General features: G+C 41.7%; 2 protein-coding genes across 5 annotated transcripts in view; one reads left to right on the forward strand and one right to left on the reverse strand.

The window, feature by feature from the left end:
• Positions 1–23,275, reverse strand: part of TIFA (TRAF interacting protein with forkhead associated domain) — an 83,628-nt gene that overhangs the window by 44,876 nt on the left and 15,477 nt on the right. The gene's annotated exons all lie outside the window — the stretch shown is intronic.
• The window catches only part of AP1AR (adaptor related protein complex 1 associated regulatory protein), a 29,038-nt gene continuing 6,953 nt past the window's right edge, over positions 1,191–23,275 (forward strand). The window contains exons 1-7 of one of the 3 annotated variants that reach the window (XM_066383785.1): positions 1,192–2,067; positions 11,418–11,466; positions 13,253–13,279; positions 15,733–15,758; positions 19,168–19,264; positions 20,489–20,587; positions 22,636–22,691. In XM_066383785.1, the coding sequence (XP_066239882.1) occupies positions 1,994–2,067; positions 11,418–11,466; positions 13,253–13,279; positions 15,733–15,758; positions 19,168–19,264; positions 20,489–20,587; positions 22,636–22,691 (428 nt within the window). In that variant the 5' untranslated portion in view covers positions 1,192–1,993. Of the gene's footprint in view, positions 2,068–11,417; positions 11,467–13,252; positions 13,280–15,732; positions 15,759–19,167; positions 19,265–20,488; positions 20,588–22,632; positions 22,692–23,275 lie in introns of all 3 variants that reach the window. The other 2 variants (XM_066383784.1, XM_066383786.1) reach the window with 2 other exon arrangements.

The raw sequence follows: 23,275 nt of genomic DNA on the forward strand, positions 1-23,275 counted from the left end.
GGATGATGCTCTAATCATCTGAGCTACTCAGCCAGAGCTGCATATTTCTTCTAATACAGCAATTCTCAGTTATTTATTGAACTTTTTGGGGTTGTGTCTTGCTTTGCTTTGTTTTGTTGTTAGTTTTCATTTGTCAGAACTCATTGGTGTGCTCTAGGCCAGCTCATGAAATGCCAGGATTGAGTGAATAAGGCAGCACTGTACTAATTATTTTTAAAATGGCAAATATATACAAAGACCACTGTGTATTTTTAAAAGATACATGTATCTCTACATAAGTATTGGGAGGATATATTGGAAAGGTATAAACTACATGCATTAATCTAGTGTCTGTGGAGGAGAGAGGATAAGATTGGGAATAGACTGACAGAGAAAAATAAGAAAAATTTAGATTTATCCCCAAGTTATTTCATGGCTTTTGTTGCTTTGGTAAATAGCGTTTTAACATTTTCAATTGCTTTTTATTAGTATATATAATATATAATTGGTTTTTGCATATTGATTTTATATCCTGAAATTTTGCTAAAATCACTTACTGATGTTAGTATAGTTTTGTATATTCATTAGGATTTTCTATGTACATGATTATGTCACTTTTGAATAAACACAAGTATTGCCTATAGCCAACCAATATATCTATTATTTCTTTTTCCTGCCTTATTTCACTGTACTCGTGCTAAGACTGAACACTTCAGTTGTAAATTTTTGTCAACCTGACAAGTGAACAATGAGTTTTTGCATTGTTTTGATTAGTGAAGTCAATTTTTTAATGTTTTAATCATTTGTATCAATTCTGAGGATCATTCATAACCCTGAGACCAGATTTACTGTTTAAAAAAATTTATTTTGAGGAAGGGCAAAAGAGTAAGAAGCATCAACTCTGATTACTTCTCATATGCGCCTTGAGCAGGGTCAAACCAGTATCCCCTTGCTCAAGCCAGCAACCTTGGGCTTTTCACACCAGGGACCTCTTGGGCTCAAGCGGGACAGCTCTGAGATCGTGTTGACAATCCGCCGCTCCCGCCAGCCACCTGCGCTCAGAGCTAGAGACGTTGGGATTTCCAACCAGGGATCTCAGCGTTCCAGGTCAACGCTTTGTCCACTGCATTACCACCAGTCAGGCGAGACCAGATTTACTTTTAGTAAAGGTTTATAAAACCTATTGGAAAATGTGTCCACCGAGTGCGTATAGTTGCATTTTTTAAAATAAGGCATTTTATTTTGAGATAATTGTGGTACACGCACAGAAATCACACGTATCCTTTACCCTCTTTTTCCCAATAGTAACAGCTTGCAAAACTGCAGCACAAGCTACACACAGGATATTGATATTGACTCAGCCAAAATACAGGCTTTCCATTACCAGAAGGATCCATCCCCAACTCCTGGACTCCTTTTCTATAATTTTCTCATTTCTGGAAGACGATGTTTTCCTGGCCAGGCCAAGTCCAACCAAACAAACGTTCACGCCCAGCAAGCGAGCAGGTCGCGCGGTGCTGGCTGCCCAACCAGCAGGTGGCGGAAATTACGTCAGATCAGTCACCGGAGGAGGCGGAGCCTTTATGGGAGCGCGCCCTATTGGAGCCCGGGAGCGGCTGGGGGCGTGGCGGCGTCGGCAGCGAGGTGTCAAACCAGTCGCTCCGGGGCGTGGCCTGGCCGATTGGGGGAGGAGTTTGTGTGCGTCGGGGCGGGGCCTGGCAACCTTTGGCTTCCTGGAACGGCGCTTCGCGCCGGGTTGACGACTGTGGTCCCAGGCGAGCGCGGCGTCATGTGGACGGCCGGCGAGTCCAGAGCCCGCGGCTCGGCGCTCCTTCCTCGCGCAGCGGTGACCGGGCGGCCGCGAGAGTAGCGGCCGCCTTTGTTTCAGCGCTGCCCCCGCGCCGCCCGCACCTGTCGGCCCGCCGTGGGTCCCGGCGTCCGTCGGCTCGCGCGGCGCGGATGCGGCTGTGGGCTGGGCCTAGAGCGGGCGGAGGAGCGGCGCCGGGCGGCCGCGATGGGGAACTGCTGCTGGACGCAGTGCTTCGGCCGGCTCCGCCAGGACGCGGGGCGGCTGCCGCGCGGCGGAGGGTAAGCCGAGGCCCTCGCGCTACCTCAGGCTGGAGGGGTCCGGCCGCTGCGTGCGGCCTGCGGGCGTCGGCGCTGCTCACGGGGCCCGGAGCGGAGCCCGGGGGCTGGGCGGGCCGCCCGCCGCCGCCGCCTCTCCAGTCTCCCGCCCGGGAACGCGTCCGGGCGGGGGTCCCCGGGGCAGGCGCGGGACCGACCCGCCTCCTGACACGCCCTGCGGAGCTGCGCTTCCGGGCGGGGACGGGAACCCGCTGCGCCCTCCGGTCCGACCCCGCCGGAGACCGGCTGCGAGCGCGGCGCCGTCGTCTGGGTGCGGACCTGCGCGTCGCGGGGCTCCGGGTTCTCCGGCCTCTTGGTACGAAGACAAGGGGGCGATGCGCAGCCTTTTCACGTGAATTTGTCGAAATCTCGGGAGACATGCGGCGCCCTGACCGCTGCTTTCGGGCCCTGTGACCCGGGGAGCCCTGGCCCGAGCCTTCCTCGCCGCCCGCGCGGGGCTGCAATTCCGGGCTGGTCCTTGGACAAGGTGTTGGAAGCGTCAGGACCGAGCCCTCTGAAGCCAGCTTTGTTCTGGAATAAATGCGCCCCAGGAATTCAAATTTAGACTTGAAAAGCCCCTTGTGTAAGAAACGAAGTTGGTTTTCACTTTCTAGAACAGGTGACCGAGTTCAGGGTCTGTCCCACTTAGCCATCATTAGGGAATAATCTTCAGTCCGTTCAGCACAAACATTGAAGCCAAATGGAGTTCTTAGACACGAAACACGGTTCTCTCCTTGTTCACCGGCACCGACCTCAGCACCGCCCCACGCACAGCGCCGCCGCTCCACGTCCGTCGTCCCTCGAGTGGAATAGTCAGAAGTCGTCTTGACCCGGCCTCCTTAGCGTTCGGTTTTCCTGACCTGACAGCCGGCTCTGTTACCGAGGCTGCACCTGGGAGTGGAAGCCGCTGGATCTTTGGCTTCGTGGGTGTGCTGTTGGTGTTAGTTCTACGTGTAGTGATGGGGTCTTACACTAATCGGGTAGGCAGAAGTCACTTCCAAGGGGCTTTCACGCGAAGCAGTGCCAACAACTGGAAACCTACCTTTGCCCATCCTGTATTAGATGGACTACAGCATGTGTTCTTTGTGAAATTTCTGTGTTGTGCTTTCACGTTGATTTTACAAACTTTTCCTTATAGCATTGAAAATGTAGATTTTCTCCCTGAGCACATTAGTTCAGCAGCACAGGGAGGAGCAGGTGACACTGCTGAAATGCCTGTCGTTGTCCATACATAGGCCATGAAAACAAGTGCATTAGTGGGATCTGCACTCTCCTTGTGGGCAAAACTTCAACAAACAGGTCCTGTTGAGGCAGACAGCTTGTGGGCTGTGGACATTGTCATCTACAATCATATGGCAGTATTAATCTGTTTAATCTGCGAATGTAGGTTTGCACAGATTCCCTCACTTTAAGTCTTCTGATTAGCTGTTTGTTTTACATTCATGTTAATATTGTTTTTGGAGCGTCTAGTGACCATGCAGAGACAGGTGGATATAATTGTTTCTTTTCATTTTACTTTTTTGTCACTTGGTAGTGAAAACAGGTAGTAACCACATGTAGAGGAATCCTCGGCTTCCGTAAGCAGATTAAAGCCATACATCACAAAGTGATTTCTGAACCAGGGCCTGGTTGCTCAGTCTTGTGGGTTTCCTCGGGTGTGCCGAAGTCAGGTCACTCAGTTTTCACTATTGAGTTTCAAAATCAGAATTACCTATGTCTTACTTTATAAAGTATTTTATATTAGAGTATCTGTCGATTCAGCTATCAGTGTTAGTGTTGAGATATGTTGGAAACCTTACTACTAATCAAGTAATTTGGTAACTAAGCAGAGGACATTAAATACCTTTAAGGAATAAAATTTAGATATCTGAATGAATCATCCATGGGGATGTTTGCCTGCCAACACCTGTAAAGGACTCCACATGCTGGTCATTCTCCTGGTCACTTGGGCTATTCTAGAAATCTTTTGTATAGACACCATATTCCTAGTTTTGCCTTTCTCAAACTGAAGACCCAACTATGTTTTTTTTGTTTTAATTCCCATTTTATCTTACCATATAATTCCACACAATGATTCTAGTATGTGCCGAGGTTTAATCATGTTTTGTATACTTTTTTTTTTTTTCTTAAGTGATAAGCGGGAAGGCAGAGAGACAGATTCCCACATACACCCAGACTGGGATCCACCTAGAAAGTCCCATATGGGGTGATGCTCTGCCCATCTGGGACTGTTGCTCCTTTGCTTGGCATCTGAGCTGTTTGTTTTAGCACTTTAGGCGAGGCCATGGAGCCATCTTCAGTGCCTGGGGCCGACTTGCTCCTCCGACTGAGCCATGCTTGTGGAAGGGGAAGAGAGAGAGAAAGAGAAGGGAGAGAGGGAGGGGTGGAGAAGCAGATAGGCACTTCTCTTGTGTGCCCTGACTGGGAATCAAACTGGGGACTTCATGCTGGGCCGACGCTCTGCTGGCCAGGGCTGTTTCGTATCTTGATGTTTAATATTTGTAGGCCCATTTTGCCTTCAAGCAATACTTTAGAATGACTTGCTATACCCTTTCAAAGTAAAAATGATTTTAAGAATAGCTGCCAACATTTGATTACTTGCTATGTGGCAGGCACTGTTCTGAGTATGTTATCTCATTTATTCCTCACTATGATCCTCTGAGGAAGATAAGTACTATTACGTACATTACAGGTTTGAAAACTAAAGTTTAAAATTTTTAAGTTGTCTAAGACAGCAGAGCTGGGATTGCAGCCCAGTTCCCTCTGAGTTCAGAGCCCTTACCTTAACCACTAATGGCTCGTGGCCCTTAATCCTGTCAGGGGTCCCCAAACTTTTTACACAGAGGGCCAGTTCACTGTCCCTCAGACCGTTGGAGGGCCGCCACATACAGTGCTCCTCTCACCACCAATGAAAGAGGTGCCCCTTCCGGAAGTGCGGCGGGGGGGGGGGGGGGAGCGGGGTGGATAAATGGCCTCAGGGGGCCTCATGCAGCCTGCGGGCCCGTAGTTTGGGGATGCCTGCTGTAGATAGACATTTGGTTTGCCATTATTTCAGTGCATTATCTTGTACTTTGTCAGTGGAGGATCTTATGCTTATAGATTGACAGTTTGGCTCTATATTCTGTGTGATGAGCCATTCTTTTCTTTAAACTAGGTACTTGACCTCTGCAATATCACTTACCTTCTTCCATTCCTGGGTATTTTTATCCTATATGCCTATTAAATTTGGAATTTTATTTTATCTTTTCTCTTTTTTTGTTTAGTTCCCTTCCCATTTAAACAGACTCCTGAAGAAATTTCATCCTGTTCTATGGTTTCTACCAACACTTTTAAATCTTGTGTTTTCTGAGCAGACCTCCTTTCAAAGATTCAGCACTATCTCTGCCTACTGAAGAGATACACTTGGATGCATCAAGGTGCCTCAAGTCAACTTATCTACAATATCTAATGTCTGTGTTCTAATAAATATCTGAAATAGCGTATTTTTCTTTCCTTTTAGATTTCTTCTTTCTCTGCTCCATGTATTCCCCAATTCCCTCACCAGCTTCATTCTGTCTTCTTCTAAGCTACAAACTTCATCGTCCTCTACCTCTCTCTAATGAGCTGTTTTATTTTTCCCCAGCACATACTGAGCCTTTTCCTTCTCTATTTCTGCCTCAGACATCATCTTTTCAATTGTAGCCACAGGCTTCTCTGCCTTAACACACTCCGGCACTCTTCCCTCCTATCACTGGAGTTTGGCTTCCTGAAGCCCACTTGGGATATTCCCCTGCTTTACAACTTCATATACATCCAGCTCTTTAGGCTAAATTGCCCACCTCCCTACTGTGACAGGATGAACTGTGTCTGGGCAGGATTATATGCAGTTCTATGTTTGGGTAAAGAGTGTAATCTCACTCTTGGTTCTTTCATTAAGAAAATTGGGTCAGTACAAATCATTAAAGGAAAACATTGGATCTATTCTAATTCAAAGACTTAATTCATTCTTAAATCTTAGTATTTTAAATTTCTTGATAAATGATAACCTTCCAACTGAGAGTAATATCCAGTTTAATCTAACCTCAATGTATTTTACCAGCCTGATTATGTTTTCCTTTAAGTGTATCACTGAAAGTGTAGATATTATTCCCTGGGCATGAGTTTGGCAGCACAGAGAAGGGAGGGGACATCGGTGAATCAGTATTCTCTGCCATTATCTCCCCTTCATACGCTCGGTATTGCATCTACCCATAGAGTAGACTTCTTCCTTTATGTGTGCTAGTTCTTTTCCTGTCTTTTTTTTTTAATTTTTAGCTTTTTAATATGGGTCAGTGTGTGTGGTTCATTTCAGCTCCTTCACTGCCAAACCTGGGGGCAGGGACTGCTTCAGTTTCTCTGCCTTCTCTTTGTGATGAGTATAAAGGTATCTGCTGCAACGGACTTTAAACTTCACATTATCCTTATTTTTCTTGATCTTGACAGATTTTTTTTTTTTTTGATCTTGACAGATTTGGTATCCTTTCGTCTGGCTGTGAGCAGGAAGTCCTTGATTTCTTCAATTTTGCGAGGCATAGCTGCGTGCGGAGAGCAGGTGGCCGGCACAGCTAGCCGTAAGACGCAAAGAAGATGAAAAGGCCTTTTTCTGTCTTAGTAAACTTTTACTTACTGTATGAAGCCTGATCCAAATCCTTGAGACACTTATCTTCCTGAGGAAATAATATTTTCCATAGGTTTAAATCTCCATATCAGGAGTTGGCAGACATTTCTTGTAAAGGGTCAGATAAAACAGTATTTGCTCTCTCCTTCCTCTTCCTCCTCCCCTCCACCTCCCTGCCCCCCCCCCCCCCCCCCGTCTCAAGGTAATTCCCTAACTTTGGCAAAAACACCATTTACACACATAAACACATCCTACCAATTTTATGTTGACTTATTTTCTTTTTAAGAGAACATATTAAACACCAATGAGAATTTAAAAAATTATTTACTATAACATATATTGCTCAAATAATAGTAATCAACAATGTCATTCTTTAGAAATTCAGTCTGATTTTCTGCATGTTTGCCAGCTTTAAGAAATATGCACATATAAGATGTTTCTCATAAAATTTCATTAGATAAGAACAGTAATAGCCATAAGGACTCCCCAGGGCTCTGTTTTGAATCTCACTCTGTTCTTCCTGAGTATATTTTCCTTTCTTAATGTACTTTCCCTGAGTGATGGATGAGAACCGCCTGCCTGTGGACTAGTGAGCTCCATCATCTCTGTGCTCTGAACTGATTACCTACTGAGTGTTTCCACTTTGGTATCTAACGTGACCTCAGTTTGTAAAACTGAGGTCATCTTTCTTTCTCTTAGCACTTTCCTTTTTTTTTCTTTTTAAACACCTAACCATTTCTGCTACTTTGTGCCCTACCTTGTGAGTAGTAAACAATATATGTATAGTCACCGTGAGACTGAGTATCGTATTAACTTCCCTTTTGCTCACCTCCAAATTCAGGTTGTCAAGTCCTGTATCTTGTACCCTCTCTACCGGCCTTCCGTCTTTTCAGCCTCTGCACCCTCTCTGCCTTAATTCAGACCCTTCAGTATCTATGTGTACAGCTTACCATGCACCTCTCTAACCTCAAAACAAAATAGGAACGCACCCTACGTCGAGTCCCACATCTCCCTCCAGCTGTTACCCATCTCCTGTCTTTCCCCTTTCACAACTTAAATAATTGTCTAATCTTGATATCTCCATTTCCTCACTTTTCCCTCAGTCTTCAAAGCAGTCACACATTTTCTCTCCCTGCAACACTGTTCCTGTCTTGTCCTGCAGTCATAACATCAAAGCAGCCATCCAGTTCCTGTGGTATGGGAATTACTGTTGTAGCAGGATTCCACACTGTTGACCTCTCCCTTCCCTCCCATGGCTTCACATTCACTATACTGTCCATCTACGTCCCTGGGTAGTGGGCTTAACTGGATCTGTCTTCCCTGTTCCTTTGAATGTTCAACTTTACCTCAGTCAAATGTTGGAGTCCTTCAAAACGTAAACTTAGGTCTTCTGTTATGCTCTTCTTAAAGAATAGCATACATATACACCTACTCCCTCTCATCCTACATTTGTAGCCCATCCTCAAAATCAGATGATCTGGTACCTACTAAATAGCTTTTAAATATGCCCAGTATATGATTTATAATAAATTTTGTTTTCTTCTACTGAAGTCATTTTGGTGTAAAAGAATATTAACCTGCTATGCAAAATAATAGCAGAAGCATAAAAACCTGCATTTTCAGTCTATTCTGTTTTTTGACAGAGTCAGGGACAGACAGGAAGGGAGAGAGATAAGCATCAATTCTTTGTTGTAGCACCTTCATTGTCCATTGATTGGTTTCTCATATGTGCCTTGTTGGGGGGGTGGGCTACAGCAGACCAAGTGACCCCTTGCTCAAGCCAGCAACTTCGGGGTTTTGAACCTGGGGCCTCTGCATCCCAGTTGGATGCTCTATCCACTGCTCCACTACATGGTCAGATCAGACTCTGTCTATTCTTGACAAGACTGATTTTCTCCTTAATAAAAGATTATCTTGATATCTGCCTTGATAATACAGTGTGTCTGTGAAGTCATGGTGCACTTTTGACCGGTCACAAGAAAGCAACAAAAGACGATAGAAATGTGAAGTCTGCACCAAATAAAAGGAAAACTCTCCCAGTTTCATACCTATTCAGTGCAGTTCGATGTGGGCTCACGCACAGATTTTTTTTAGGGCTCTTTAGGTAGCTATCCCGTATAGCCTCTACAGACTCGTCACTGACTGATGGCCTACCAGAACGAGGTTTCTCCACCAAACTGCCAGTTTCCTTCAACTGCTTATCCCACCGAGTAATGTTACTCCTATGTGGTGGCGTTTCGTTATAAATGCGCCGATATTCACGTTGCACTTTGGTCACGAATTAGAATTTAGCAAGCCACAGAACACACTGAACTTGCCTCTGTACCGTCCACATCTTGACTGGCATGGCTATGGACTGCTCCGCTGTATACATGGTGTTATGTCATCTGCGCATGCGCACATGCTGCGATATCATCCTACAGAAACTGGAAGGGTTTTCCTTTTATTTGGTGCAGACTTCACATTTCTATCATCATTTGTTGCTTTCCTGTGACCGGTCAAAAGTGCACCATGACTTTACGGACACACTGTATATGGGCAAGAATCTTCACTTTTGTACCATATTACTTTCATAGTCTTCCAGATCCTTTACATGCTCTTAATACATCATTCCAAGTTTGATAGGCTGTTTTCTTACCTCTCTAATACCCTTCACGTGAGTCCATGTTTACCTTTCAGTAGTGGTAGAACAGACACATAAGAGCTTACTGTGCTCCATTTAGAGACAGCTCTCATAGACATACTGATTATGCAGAAAGGAATGTCCATAGATAACTTTAGGGAACTTTATTAAGAAAGAGGGAAAATACACTAATTTTCTTTAAGTCATTGTTTTTGCAGTGTCTTTGTTTCAGCAGTTCAGCTATCATTGTAACTAATGTACCTGAATATACATGCAAGGGGTGCTTTCTGTGTGAGAATCCTGAGACATTCGGAACCCTCAGGTAGAAAAAAATGTCAGTAACTTAAGCTCTGCAGATGGCACCCATTTACTGGCAGAGAGTAGCCATGGTAGCCATGATTTGAAACATCTGATGAACATGAGAAGAACATGCCCGAGTAGGACTGCATCTGAAGACAGAAGAAATGCACAACTTCAACATAGCTAATGAAGACATTGACATTGTTAGACCTGTTGTTGACCTCGGTTCAGCCCTCAGTTCCCATGGAAACAGCAGCCAAGAAATTGGGAGAAGGCTGAGACTCAGAAGGGAAGCGATGAAAGATTTAGGGAAGATCAGCAGGAGCACAGACGTGTCCTTGGAGTCCAAGAGTGAGACCATCCACGCCCTCGTCTTCCCAATTACCATGTGTGAATGTGAAAGTCTGACAGTGAAGACGACTGATAAAAAAAGAAACGGATTCATTTCAATACAGTGTTTGAGGAGAGCTCTGCAGAGAACCCCGGTCTCAGAGCAAATGAACCCTGAAACTTTAGCTGGGGCAGAAGGACAAAACGGAAGCTGTCCTACCTGGGCACATCGTGAAAAGGCAGGTTCTTTGGAAAAGACAGTCATGCTAGGGACAGAGAAGGATGCAGGGAAAGAGGAAGACCACACGTGACATGAATGTATGGACTCCATGGAAGAAGCCATGGGCTGAGTCCCCAGGGCTGAGTAGGGCTGTGAGGACAGGACACTGTGGACACCACTCATTTATGGGGTCTCCAGGAATCAGAGCTGACTTAGGGGCACACTGCACATATGGGGGTGATGGGGAGTCCTCTTCCCCATCATTTTTGGCAGCTGTAACAGGAACCACATTATAAAAGAAAGTCGTAATCCCCAGGCCCTTCTCTTAGTAAAGGAGTTTGGTTTTCCCTGTACTAACACTCATACTAAGTAGTCATACTGTGGACCTGTCTGGAGCAGACATTGCAAAGATGCTTATTTGACTACTTTTAAGTTTTACTAATAGGAGCAGAAGAGAATGATTTTTTTTAATGTTAGTTTCATTGAGGTATAATTGAGAATATTGTATGATATTTAAAGTATATATCATTTGATACATGTATCAAATGATTTGATACATGAACACATTGTGAAGAGAAAAATTAAATCATTATTTGGCCCTAGTTGGGAAAATGAATGTAACAGATTATGTGGTGGATGTGTGTGTGAATTATTTTTATATTTATTTGTGTGAGCAAGAGACTAAGAGCACCTAGCTTTGTGTAAATATGAGATGTAAAAGTCATGTCATGATTTCACCAGCCAGAGATAACCACTGTCAACATACTGACATAGATCCTTTTAGATTTTTGTTGTTTTTGGATGTGTTTAACAAAATTGGGAAGATGCTCTGATTATAAGTATTTAATACATCAGTATGTTAAGGTATTTTTCTTGATACAGTAAAAATAGATACATTTTTAAAATCTACTTGTATTCTGTTTCATGTAATAAATATAATAAGTTAACGTATTATTACAGGTTTAGTAAATGTTAATACCAACAGGAAAGTATTGTTTGACTATAAACACTTTTAAACTTACAACTAAATTTAAAAATCTGGATTATTTATATTCTTAGGTAAATTTGGTAAGTTTTATAAATGTAGGATGCCATATGTTAAAGAATTTGGAGGCTGCTCTTGAAAAAGGTTTTTGTCCCATTATATTAATTCAGTTTTTTGATGAAATGTGAATTTAAAGTGGTTTTTCTGTTTTTCTTCCCAGATCCAAATATTTTAGAACATGCTCAAGAGGTGAGCACTTAACTATAGAGGTAAGTCGAGTCATTACTTTGATTGGATGCAAGTATCTTCACGAGGGGTGGGGTATTTTATTTATTTTTTAGTTTATTCATTTTAGAGAGAGCGAGAGAGGGAGGCAGGGAAGGGGGAGGAGGAGGAAGCATCAACTCCCATATGTTGCCTTATGTGCCTTGACCAGGCAAGCCCAGGATTTCGAACCAGAGACCTCAGCGTTCCAGGTCAGCACTTTATCCACTGCACCACCACAGGTCAAGCTTCAAGGAGGGCTTTTTAAAAATTTTTTTATTTATTGATTTTAGTGAGAGAGAGAGAGAACATGGATGTGTTCCTATATGTGCCCTGACCGAGAATCCAAAAAGGAACCTCTGTGCTTCCAGAGGACACTGACCAAACAAGCTATCTTGCTAGGGCGTTAGAAGGGGCTATTTTTATATTTTTAATTAAGGGGGAAGGGTTTGGACCTGAATTTAAAAGTTTCACATTACTGATGCTAGTGAAGAAGAAAAGAACTGGGGTGTGTGTGTGGGGGGGGGGGGGGGAGTGGTCGGGAGAAGTTGGCAGAAGATCCAGGTCCTATTCTAATGGAATCACCATTTCCATTCAAGAATTGGTCACTTTATTTTTCCCAACATATGACAGGATGCTCCTGTCAGGCAGTGATTCTGGCCCGGTGAGGCATGTGCCAGAATCAGCAGCACATTGATAGAAAGCGACCCCACAGTGTAATCACCACTTTTTTTTGTATATAAACATATCAACAGAATCTACCCTTGACTCGGCCCCTACTGCGTACCTGCTACTCCACCATGTAGTTTATGGGTATCATTGCACATAATATTCAGAACAGTCATGTTTAACATGTGGCAGACATCCTGTTTTATGGAGAAGACTCAGAGGCTCAGATAGGTGAAGAGATTGAGCTGTATTACGTAACCTGTAATACAAAACTGCTTGGCTTAAAAGCTTAAACACTGCACTTTCCTGTCTTTATTAAATAAGGAAGCATATAAACCAGAAATTAGTTTTTAAACCATCACAAACCAATACAAAAAGAATAAGTTCAAGATAATAATTTTAAATATGTTTAAGTAATCCCTTTAGATTCCTGTACTTTCTAAACCTTTCATTGTTTTTCATGATCTTTACACAGCAATTAACCAGAAATCCCTTTTTCTTTCTTTCAAATGGTTATCAAATTAATTATATTTAAAATAAAATATTTTAACCGTATAGTTTAGCAGCAGTGACTTTCATTTAGGTGATCTGACATACTGTTCGCAGCATTAGGATCAGTAGTTAGAGTCCTCTCTAGAAAGACATTGTATTGGAGCAGGGACTGCCGTCGGGTAGAATTTCAGTAACTAGTTACATGAATGAATAGATACAAACATAAGAGAAATTCTTGTTTTGATATCTTTTTAGTCCTTGTTTTTTGAGTAACTTTCCTCCTTATAACTATGAAGTATCCTGAACTCAAGTGGAAAATTCTGGCAGTGTGGCTTTAACACACCTGTGTGAAATACTGAATTTAGGTGAAAGTTTTGCTTATCAGTTTCTGATTTAGGTAGAAACTTGCTGTAATTCTTTTTGTTTTTCATGTAAAATCATAAATCAAAAAGGTGTCTTGGCTATCTTGTAGAACTGTTAAATATATCGAATGAGCTGATGTTTAAAAAGACACAAGTATCTTACAAATATAAAGGTACATTATTTTTGAGGTGAAATGTGACATACTTATTTGTGGGATATACAGCTCAGACAGATGCTTCTGCTAACACTACTATCTTGTTCTTTCAGTTTGAGAATCTCGTAGAAAGTGAAGAAGTAAGTATTTCCTTAGTGCAAAATTCACACCTTTCTCACTGCCCATCTGACTGGTCCTCACAGTTACTTAGTTTTTAAATATCATTGATATCATTTTCTTTTCTTAAAAGCATTTTATTTATTGATTTTTAGAGAGAGGGGAAACAAGGGAGGGAGGGAGAAGTATCAACTTGTAGTTGTTTCCCTTTAGTTGTTCATTGATTGCTTCTCGTATATGACTTGACCCAGCAAGGCTGGGGTTTCGAACCTGCAACCTCAGCATTCCAGGTCGACACTCTGTCCACCATGACACAGGTCAGACATCTTTCTTTTATTTTAGACTTTTTATGTTTTAGTTTTTATTTTTATCGTTTGGTCCTTTATTTCCTTCTTTCACAAATTATATTAGCAAATAATTCAGAATTTCCTAGTGACCCCTTGCTCATGCCAGCGACCTTGGGCTCAAGCCAGCAAACCATGGGGTCACATCTATGATCCCACGCTCAAGCCAGTGACCCCGTGTACAAGCCAGATGAGCCCACGCTCAAGTTGGCGACCTTAGGATTTTGAACCTGGGTCCTCTGTGGTCCTCTAACGGTCTATTCACTGTGCCACAGCCTGGTCAGGCGTGTCAAACCAAACTTAAATTATTCTTTAGCCCAGCACTTCCCAGTGTGCATAGAATACTAGTCTTGGAGTGTAAGCTAACATATTAAAGTTCTTGAGACAAACTCTTATGAAAGAAAAGTACTTAAACTCAATTTAACTCAGCAGTTCTCAAATTAATTTGGGTCTAAATCATTTTTAAAAATAGCAATATATAGTATTATCATCTGATAGAACATATTTAGGAAACGCTTAGCCTTTTGTTTTCCCAGTAAAATTTCTCCCAAGTATCTTAATGTTTCATAGACCTTAATTTCTTTCCCTTTTCAAAGGTCACTTTATTCTCCATGTACTTTTTTTTAACAGTGTACGCCAACATTTAACTTGATATTTTTAAAGTCTCTGACAAAAGCTAAATGTAAGAGTTCTTTCAGCCTTCAGTATAGTTCATCCAGCATCATGCTGCTTTTCTTTTTTTAAATTTTATTTATTTATTGATTGATTGATTTTAGTGAGCGAGGAAGGGAGGGAGACAGGAACATTGATCTGTTCCTGCATGTGCCCTGACCAGGGATCGAACCGGCAACCTCTGTGCTTTGGGACAATGCTCTAACCAATCAAGCTATCTGGCCAGGGCTGCATCATGCTGCTTTTTAGAATTTGTGGGTCCGTGTGTTTTATTCAGGTGGCTTTTGTTTGGTTGTTTTTTATTCTAACCAGTCTTTTTCTCTCACACATCCTATTTTGTGTTTGGTTTGGATGAACTGTTTTGTAGTACTATTTCCTAAATTCATTTGGACCACTTAACATTTTAATTCTGCTGTTAATTAGCCATATCTTTTGACTGTCATAAGTAAATAGCTTAATTATATATATGAACCCAAATCAGTCCAAATTAGTGATGGTTTGCTTTGGAGGAAAACAGAACTATAGGTAATTTCATATCCTGAGAAAGAAAACAAAAACAGTTTATTCTCATTCGAGGTAGTTATGTTCTCCAAAGTTGCTGTGAATGCCGGAACATCACTCCAAAGTAAGGCACAGAACTCAGTTCCTGCAAGTTTCTGGTCACATTTTCATCTGTTGATCACTATAACCTTGTTTTGTGTTTCTGTTTGGCACTTTATTTTAACATATATTATTGGCTCATTAACTTTGAACTCACAGCCAACAGCACCGCAGCTCAGCCTGAATAAAGGTTATCTAATATGTATATTCTTCTTAAGAGAAAATGTAGCAGCTTTCTTGTGCTTAAGAACATCAGACAGCACTTCAGCTCTGTGTATGGGATTGCTTCAAACAGAGAAATCAATAAAAACACAAAATTACAAAAAAAGCATAGTGTGAAATAGGCTGTAAAAAGGACACAGCCTGAGAGCTGAAACAAGAGGGTGAGACGTAGCAGGCTCGACTCCACTGGACGCACCCGGAAACAGCTCAGAGTTGCTGCTCTGCACATGTCTGTGGGTGACCATGCAGTGCGAGAGGTGTTGGCTGTGAGATTAGAATACCTTTTAGTTGGCAGGAGAAGCTGCTCGCCCACAATCCGTGAGTAATGAGGACATAGAGAACGTGTTGTCTGGCACCAGCCCGACCCCAGACGTTCATTGAGTTCAGAGTCAATATTTGTTAGAAAAATTAGGAAATATCCAGGAATTTGTTGTTATATAATTAAGCAAGGTAGTAGACTAAATTTTGCCTATGCAAAATAGTAAAATTTTAAAGCTTTTAGTTTGAACACTTAATAATTAAACTTGATTATGATAAAAATAGATAAGCTCAGATATTTTGATAAAATCTTTATTGTCTTGCCTGAAATAGAATTCAGCAGATGAAAATTTTAATTATTTAATTAATTTTTTGTGCAGGGGGAAAGCCCAGGAAGCAGTCATAGGTAAGCTTTTCCCTTTGTTTCTTTGTTTAGGTTAACTTCTGTTGTACTGCAGAAGTTCTCTAAAAACTGGGCTCTGTCATTTGTGTGCTTTGAACAGTGTCCATTTCAGACCCTGACTTTTTCTGTGAGATGAACACAGATAACACACATTTCAAAAGGTTGTTTCAAACATTTAAAAAATTTTTTTCTTAAGTGAGAAGTGGGGAGGCAGATAGACTCCCGCATGTGCCCGACGGGGATCCACCGGCATGCCCACTAGGGGGCGTTGCTCTGCCCATGTGGAGCCCTTGCTCCATTGCTTGTGAACTGAGCTATTTTAGCGCCTGAGGTGAGGCCATGGCACCATCCTCAGCTCCAGCCGAGCCTTATCTGCAGGAGGGGAAGAGAGAGATAGTGAGAAGCAAGAGCGGGAAGGGTGGAGACATAGATGGGTGCTGCCCTGACCGGGAATTGAACCCAGGATGTCCACATGCGGGGCCGGTGCTCTGTTGAACACTAAAGAATTTAATGTACATAATAAGTGCCTCGGTGCTTTCCTATTGAACCTAAGTTGTTACTAAGTTGTTATGTGTTTATTTTGTTTAAAATTCATTTATATTTTCCTCAATTTTTTTAACTTTATCTCCCTTTTACTACTTTATGATGTTCTGAAGCTTGTTTTACTAATTTCAGGTTTTTAAATATCTTTCATAGTAACTATAACCTCAGTTCTCTAGTTGATTTAAGCAACTGCTTTATATTGTTTTTAAATTATTTGAGCTAGCTACTTGAAAAAGAACCATTTATCTTTAACTCAAAATTGAGAGTTCTTAACATCAAAAGAAATACTTACATGTATTATTTCATTCTTTGAATGTGTTTCTTTACATTGTTTAGTTTAGCAAGTGTTTATTGAGCAACTGTTGTAGGGTCAGTCACTATGCTAGGCACTGGGATGAAAAACCAGACGTGTTCTCTGCATTAGAAGAAATTGTTCTGGTCTGGGAGATAGTTCCTGGAGATAACTAATTTCAGTATGTGGTAGGAAAAGTGATGGAATAGCAGTTATAAAATATGCTAGAGGCCCTGGCCGGTTGGCTCAGTGGTAGAGCATCGGCCTGGCGTGCGGGAGTCCTGGGTTCGATTCCTGGCCAGGGCACACAGGAGAAGCGCCCATCTGCTTCTCCACCCATCCCCCTCTCCTTCCTCTCTGTCTCTCTCTTCCCCTCCCGCAGCCAAGGCTCCATTGGAGCAAAGATGGCCCGGGCACTGAGGATGGCTCTGTGGCCTCTGCCTCAGGCACTAGAGTGGCTCTGGTTGCAACAGAGCGATGCTCCGGATGGGCAGAGCATCGCCCCCTGGTGGGCATGCCGGGTGGATCCCGGTCGGGCACATGCGGGAGTCTGTCTGACTACTTCCCCGTTTCCAGCTTTGGAAAAATGAAAAAAAAAATGCTAGAAAAAAACCTATAAGAGAGGCCCTTTGCACAAAATGTGTCCAGGTAGACTCCTTTAAGGAGATGACAACTGGGTTGATCCCTGAAGGTCTGGTTAGTGGTAACTGTCCTGAAGTGAAGAGCCTGCCAGACAGAAGAGACTGAATGAACAGGTGAGAGAATTGACTGGGTGGGGGGGAGGGGGGCCGAGGGAAATAGGAGGTGATGGAAGTACTCTGGATCTTGCTGTCACTGACTGTTACCTGAGTGTACACAGTTGTCAACTTAAGGAACTGAGCACTTAAAATCTGCATTTTATTTTATCTAAGTTAGACCTCAAAAAAATAAAAATCCCTGGGCTGTAGTTAGGGCTAGAGGAACAGAAGTCAGAGACAGTAGTACCTTATAGGTGGCTGCTGGTCAGCATGCTGCCTTAGGTTGGGGACGTGGAAGACTGGGGCTGTTGGAGCCGGCACAGAGCAGTGGTCTTAGGACTGAGTAGCAGACATAAGAAGAAGAGTCTGAAGACAGCCACGAAGTGGTGGGCAGACGACCCAGGAGAGTAGGACCGCACGGGAGGAGCGGAGACAGACGCGGTCTGATGGAATGGAGGGATGGTGAGCCCTGTGCGTGGGCCAAAGGAGCGAGGATATGGACCTGTACTGTGTTTGCCCACGAGCCAGTAGTTACCTTTGCTAGAACTATTAGAGGTGGGTACAGAGAGAGATCGCCGTGACTGATGAGAACAGGTACAGGGACGTAGAAGGGAAGAAGCAGTAGTTAAGAAACAAAAAGAGCAAGGAGCTGGACTGCTGGGTCTCAGGTTCCAGCCTTGCCACATACTGTGTGACTCGACATTCTCTTAGTCTGTCTGCACCTTGTTTCTCTCATACATGTAATCTCTATCTACTGTATAAGGTCACTGTGAGAATGACATTAGTTACTACACTTGAAGCACAGAGAGGAGAGCCTGACACACACCAAGTACTGGGGGAGCTATTGAAGCCGTACATTTAATTTCTGGAATTTTGACTGACGTGGGATGAGAGAAGGAGCAGTCGCTAGAGATGGGTGTAGGTCAGATGCAGGGTTTTCCTTCCTTTGTTCCTTCTTTCCTTTCTGCCCTCCTTCCTTCACATGGAAGAGAGGTGGAAGCAAGCAGAGAGTAGGTGGAAGGCACCAAGAGCTGACAGGTGTAGCCGTCACAGTTCTCTGGGTGGCATTAGTGGCGAACGCGTCAAGAGTCTTAGGGTAGCAGTGACCTTGGGCAGGTTAGAGGGTAGACTTATCTAAGAGGAGTGGCAGAATTTCTAGGAATTGGTGGTTGGTACTCCTCGTTGCCCAGAGTGGGGTGAAATTGAATTTAAAGGGAAGAGAATTTGATTAAGGAATGTAAGGATTGTGTCAAGATTCGGAAGGTTAAGTTGGGATGTGAGAGGCGCTTGACCATGTATAAGTAGAGGGGTTTTGCTGGAGGCTGAGGGTCCAACAGATGCTGGATTTTCTGACACTGAGCAGAAAGGGCGAACCACACTCTTGGTCAGAGAGAGTCAATGGCTATGGAGGCATAATGGCAGGTGCAGGGAGGGCGTGTGTTGGTGACAAGTGGCTCACATCTGCCATGCTGCCGCATTGGCTGGAAGTGGCATAGGCCAGGACATGATCGAGACTGGGAGACTGAGATATTTTGTGCTGAATATTTGGGGAGGTGGTCAGATGTCTGGAGCAGAGCCAGAGTCAAGGTAAGTGCGAGTTCACATTTCTTCAAAGGTGATCGTAGTTAAAAACTACTCTGATAATGTCATCTTACTCCCCTTTCTACCAGAATATAGCAAGAATTAGAATGTATGCTTTTTACTCTTACAAAGCTGTAGCATCAACTTGTGTTAATACATTTTTATAGTAAATCTGATAATTTCACTGGTCTTTACGAGTGTTTTGTTTGAACTCAGACTCATCAGAAGTTTGCTTTTTCTCCCTTGTTTTTCTGTTTAGGCCTCTTACTGAGGAAGAAATTGTTGACCTAAGAGAGAGGCATTATGATTCTATTGCAGAAAAACAGAAAGATCTTGATATGAAAATTCAAAAAGAGGTACATAGTCTTCTATGTTGCTTTTATTCATGTTATTGTAAAGGGTCTGTTTATAGTGGAAAGTTCTCATTAAATAGTATATCGCATACAAAGTCATTGAACCTATATTTTAGTATATACAGATGGAATTATTTAAAAGTTAAAAATTATTTTAGCATATTATAATTTGTTTCCATTAGGTTTAAAATATCAGCGATCATATGAAGCCAAAATGAAGAGAATGCATTCTCCTAAAAATAATATCTTAATTCACAATTAGACTGGCAGGATACATGCACCTTTGTATTTAAAACCAACTTGAAAAGATTACTCTGTTTCACAATAAGTGTGGTCTTTTAAAAAGTCTTTTTGTTTCTCAGATTTGTTCTTAGTAAGTGAATCAAATACGTCTAATAATAATAAATGTTGTATTAATATAATGTATTCACGGAATAGTCTAAAATTATAATAGATACGCCTAAAGAAAAAAAAATGTGCTACGGGAATGTAAAGTACAGCATAGGGAATATAGTCAGTAATATTGTAATAACTGTCTTCTCTCAGGTGGGTGGATACTAGACTTGTTGGTGTGTTGACTTAAGTTATATATGTCTAATCATTAAGTTGTACACCTGAAACTGATATTGTCTGTTGTCACTGAAATTTAAAAAATAAAAAATTAAAGATTTCTTAAAAGGAAAACATTCTGTTGAAGTTTGATGCTTAAGTTTTATTTGAAATGCAATAGATTATCACTAAAGCAGTTTATATGCTATTAGTGATGGCAAGAACTTAAATTTGAAAGTAATTTTTGAACAACTTGATAACTGATTCAATTCAGGAGACTGGACAGTGAGACCTGACTTCTGTGAAAGCTTGATGAGTTCACTTTGGTAGATGGTGAAATGATTGGCCTCAGGAAGGACAAACCCTTCAACTATCAGCAGGAGAGACACTGGCACCATTGCTGAGAATTCTGAGAAAGAAGCAATTTTGTGTTTATGTAAATTAGATACTACTTCAAAATTTCAGCTTCTAAAGAATTTTGTAAAATGAAATCATTTGAGTTGTTTTGTAAAAGAAGAAATTGGAATGAGAAATCACTAAAACTTCAATTCTATTATGCTTTGTAGAAATAAATTTTTCAATAATTTATCTTTTATTTTATGACTAGAAACGTTTTGTTTTTAGAGCAGTCAGACAGGTTCTGATTTTGTTAATCCTTATTGTTTTGTTCATGTACAGTTAGCCTTACAAGAGGAGAAGTTAAGACTAGAAGAAGAGGCTTCATACGCTGCACAGCGTGAGGCAGCCAGGGCAGCAAAGCAGCAAAAGCTCTTGGAGGTGAGGGGCCCCTGGTCAGGGCAGCTTTTCTCCTGGTTTTCTCTGGCCAGTCTGAGCTGGGACTCTTCTTTACCCCTAGAGTTAAGGGCTTTCTGTTTAACAAATGGATTCGTACCTATATTTTTAGGAATTTAAAGGCAGATTAATTGAACTTTTAACAGCTAGAAATAACATCAAATTATATGGTTGATACTGAGTGTTGTTTTCCCTTAGATTAGCAGAGTCTGACTGTTGTTAATCTCAAAGGCCAATTTTAATTTTCTAAATCAAGTATTCTTTTTGGAAAAATAAATATACTCTTAGATAGAAACAGGGTAAAACTAGACATTTTTAGTTTAATTTTTGTCTTTTTTTTTTAAATAAGTCCTTGAATTGCTAGAACTTCTTATATTTCCTAGAATCAGGTAAGAAGGACAATTTTGCCCCACAGGGATATTGTATATTTCTCATCTTTATTCTTATGTCTTTGGGATATTGGAAGTTCAGGTTTTGAGAAATCTTTGGCATATAATCAGGTAAGACAACAGATTTACTGTATCTCACCATGTGCTAACGCCATGTGGCATTATCATGTCAGTTAGCTTTAATAACAGTCGTTAATGGAGCCCTGGCTAAGTGTCTGGAGCTGTTCTGAGTAGCTTACAATTTTACCTTGTTTAATCCTCGTAACAGTCCAAGGGGACAAGTAAGGTAGTGTGTTGAGTCCCAATTTTTATAGGTGAGGAATCCGAGGGACAGAGGTGTTAAGTGCCTGGCTGGGGTTCTATAGCTCAGAAATGGCAGAGCTGGAGTTCAGGCTCTGCAGAGCTGTGCCCATGTCCCACTCAGTGTCTTCCAACATACTTTGCCTGTGTGACTCTACTGTCATGTTAACTGACGTAGAGATCACATCACAGGCTTTGTGATTTCAGTGTGACCTGTGTCTTGTACCTCCCTCACCCTTGTGTGTTTTTCAGCACAATGATTAAATTTTATGGGGAATGTCTTTTTTTTTTTAGTTCTAAGTAGTGGGAAGGTTTAAAAATTAACTTACCTTCTGCTAAGAAATAAAAGTATTTTCTTGGTTATAATGTAAACAATTACCGGTATTTTTACTATAATGAATTCTCTGATGCTTGCCTTTTGAAGATTGAAAGCATTGTATACACAGCATCTCTTTGGGTTTCTAACTTTCTCTTCCCATAATGAATATTGAAATAGGAACACGTAAGTGTCGCTATAGCCTGCACAACACACACCAACACAGACACATGCAAACACGTTGGATTCTCACAGTAGCCCTGTGAGTTTGCTGGGGTGCATTACAGATGAAGATACAGGGAATAAAGGACAGGCCAGGGACACTCAGCTAAGTCACAACCACACCTCTGCGGGGTCTCCTAGGTCTATGTTGTGATTTCACCCAGAACAGAACTCCCCACTATTTTAACCAGTCCATTCTTGCTGCTCATCCTTCTGGTTATTACAAGTTCTTCAATGTAATAAGAATGTTAAGGATAGCCCTGGCCAGATAGCTCAGTTGGTAGAGCGTCGTCCCCGTATGCCAAGGTTGTGGGTTTGATCCCTGGTCAGACCACACACAGTAAACAACCAATGAATGCATAAGTAAGTAGAACTATAGATCCATGTTTTTCTCTCTCCCTCCCCCCCTTCTTCCCTCTACCTTCTCTCCCTTCCTCTCTCACTCAAATCAATAAATAGAAATTTTTTTAATATGCTCTAAGGATATAAATCTTTTTTATTTGTTTACATGTGTATATATATATATATGATATATACATTTTAAAGTTATTTTTTAGAACACTGACTATTCTGACCACTTATGGGTTATACACTGATAAATTGAGAGAAATCCTACCCATAAATGAAAGAATGTAGACATGAATAGTGGTGAATATAAAAAAAGACTTCAATAGAATAACTTCCCAAGTTGTTTTGTTTTTGTTTTTCTTTAACAAACAACCAGAAAGTAACTGTGGCGTGCAGGAGTGGTCTCCACACTGCCCTGTGCAGCAGTGACCTTGTTCTGCTTCCTGTCTCCACAGCAGGGGAGGCAGAGCACTGGGCACGGATGCCATCCCTCCAGCAGTGCAGAGGGTCAAAGGTGAATGCGCATGCACATCTCTTGTAGTAGAAAATGTTATCTGCTCTGCACATTTGTATACATACTCATGTTTGCATGTTCCCTAAAATATTGGTTCTCAGAGACACAGTCTTGAAAAAATGCTGAGAAAATTTGCTTTCTTTATGTTGAAAAGTGATCATCATTTGTTTACATTGACTCATTTGCATTTTAAGAGTGGTCATGTCTTCTGTATAAAAGATGATGACAGTACACACCGAGCACTTTTGAATAAGTTGTATGTGCCTTGTTTGTGTTTCCTTTGGCCATCCCTTCCCTCACCTTAATGTATGAGTGTGATCACTTTTAGAAGAGTATTTCCTACTCAGAAAACCTTTTCCATACTTTATTATTATCAATTATTAGGTTGGACTTAGGGCTAAGCTTTGGATATTTGACATCAGTATTAACCAAAATCTTATTTTCAATTTATTGCTAACATTAAGGAAATTAAGACCTATTTTCATTCAGTTATTCTAATTGTACAGTAATAATAAATTTGTGTGGGATGGCCTATCAAGCCAAAACACCATTGTTAACTTAAGTATGCATTATGTTACACCTAC

This window comes from Saccopteryx leptura, chromosome 1 (assembly GCF_036850995.1).
Source record: "Saccopteryx leptura isolate mSacLep1 chromosome 1, mSacLep1_pri_phased_curated, whole genome shotgun sequence".
NCBI lineage: Eukaryota > Metazoa > Chordata > Mammalia > Chiroptera > Emballonuridae > Saccopteryx > Saccopteryx leptura.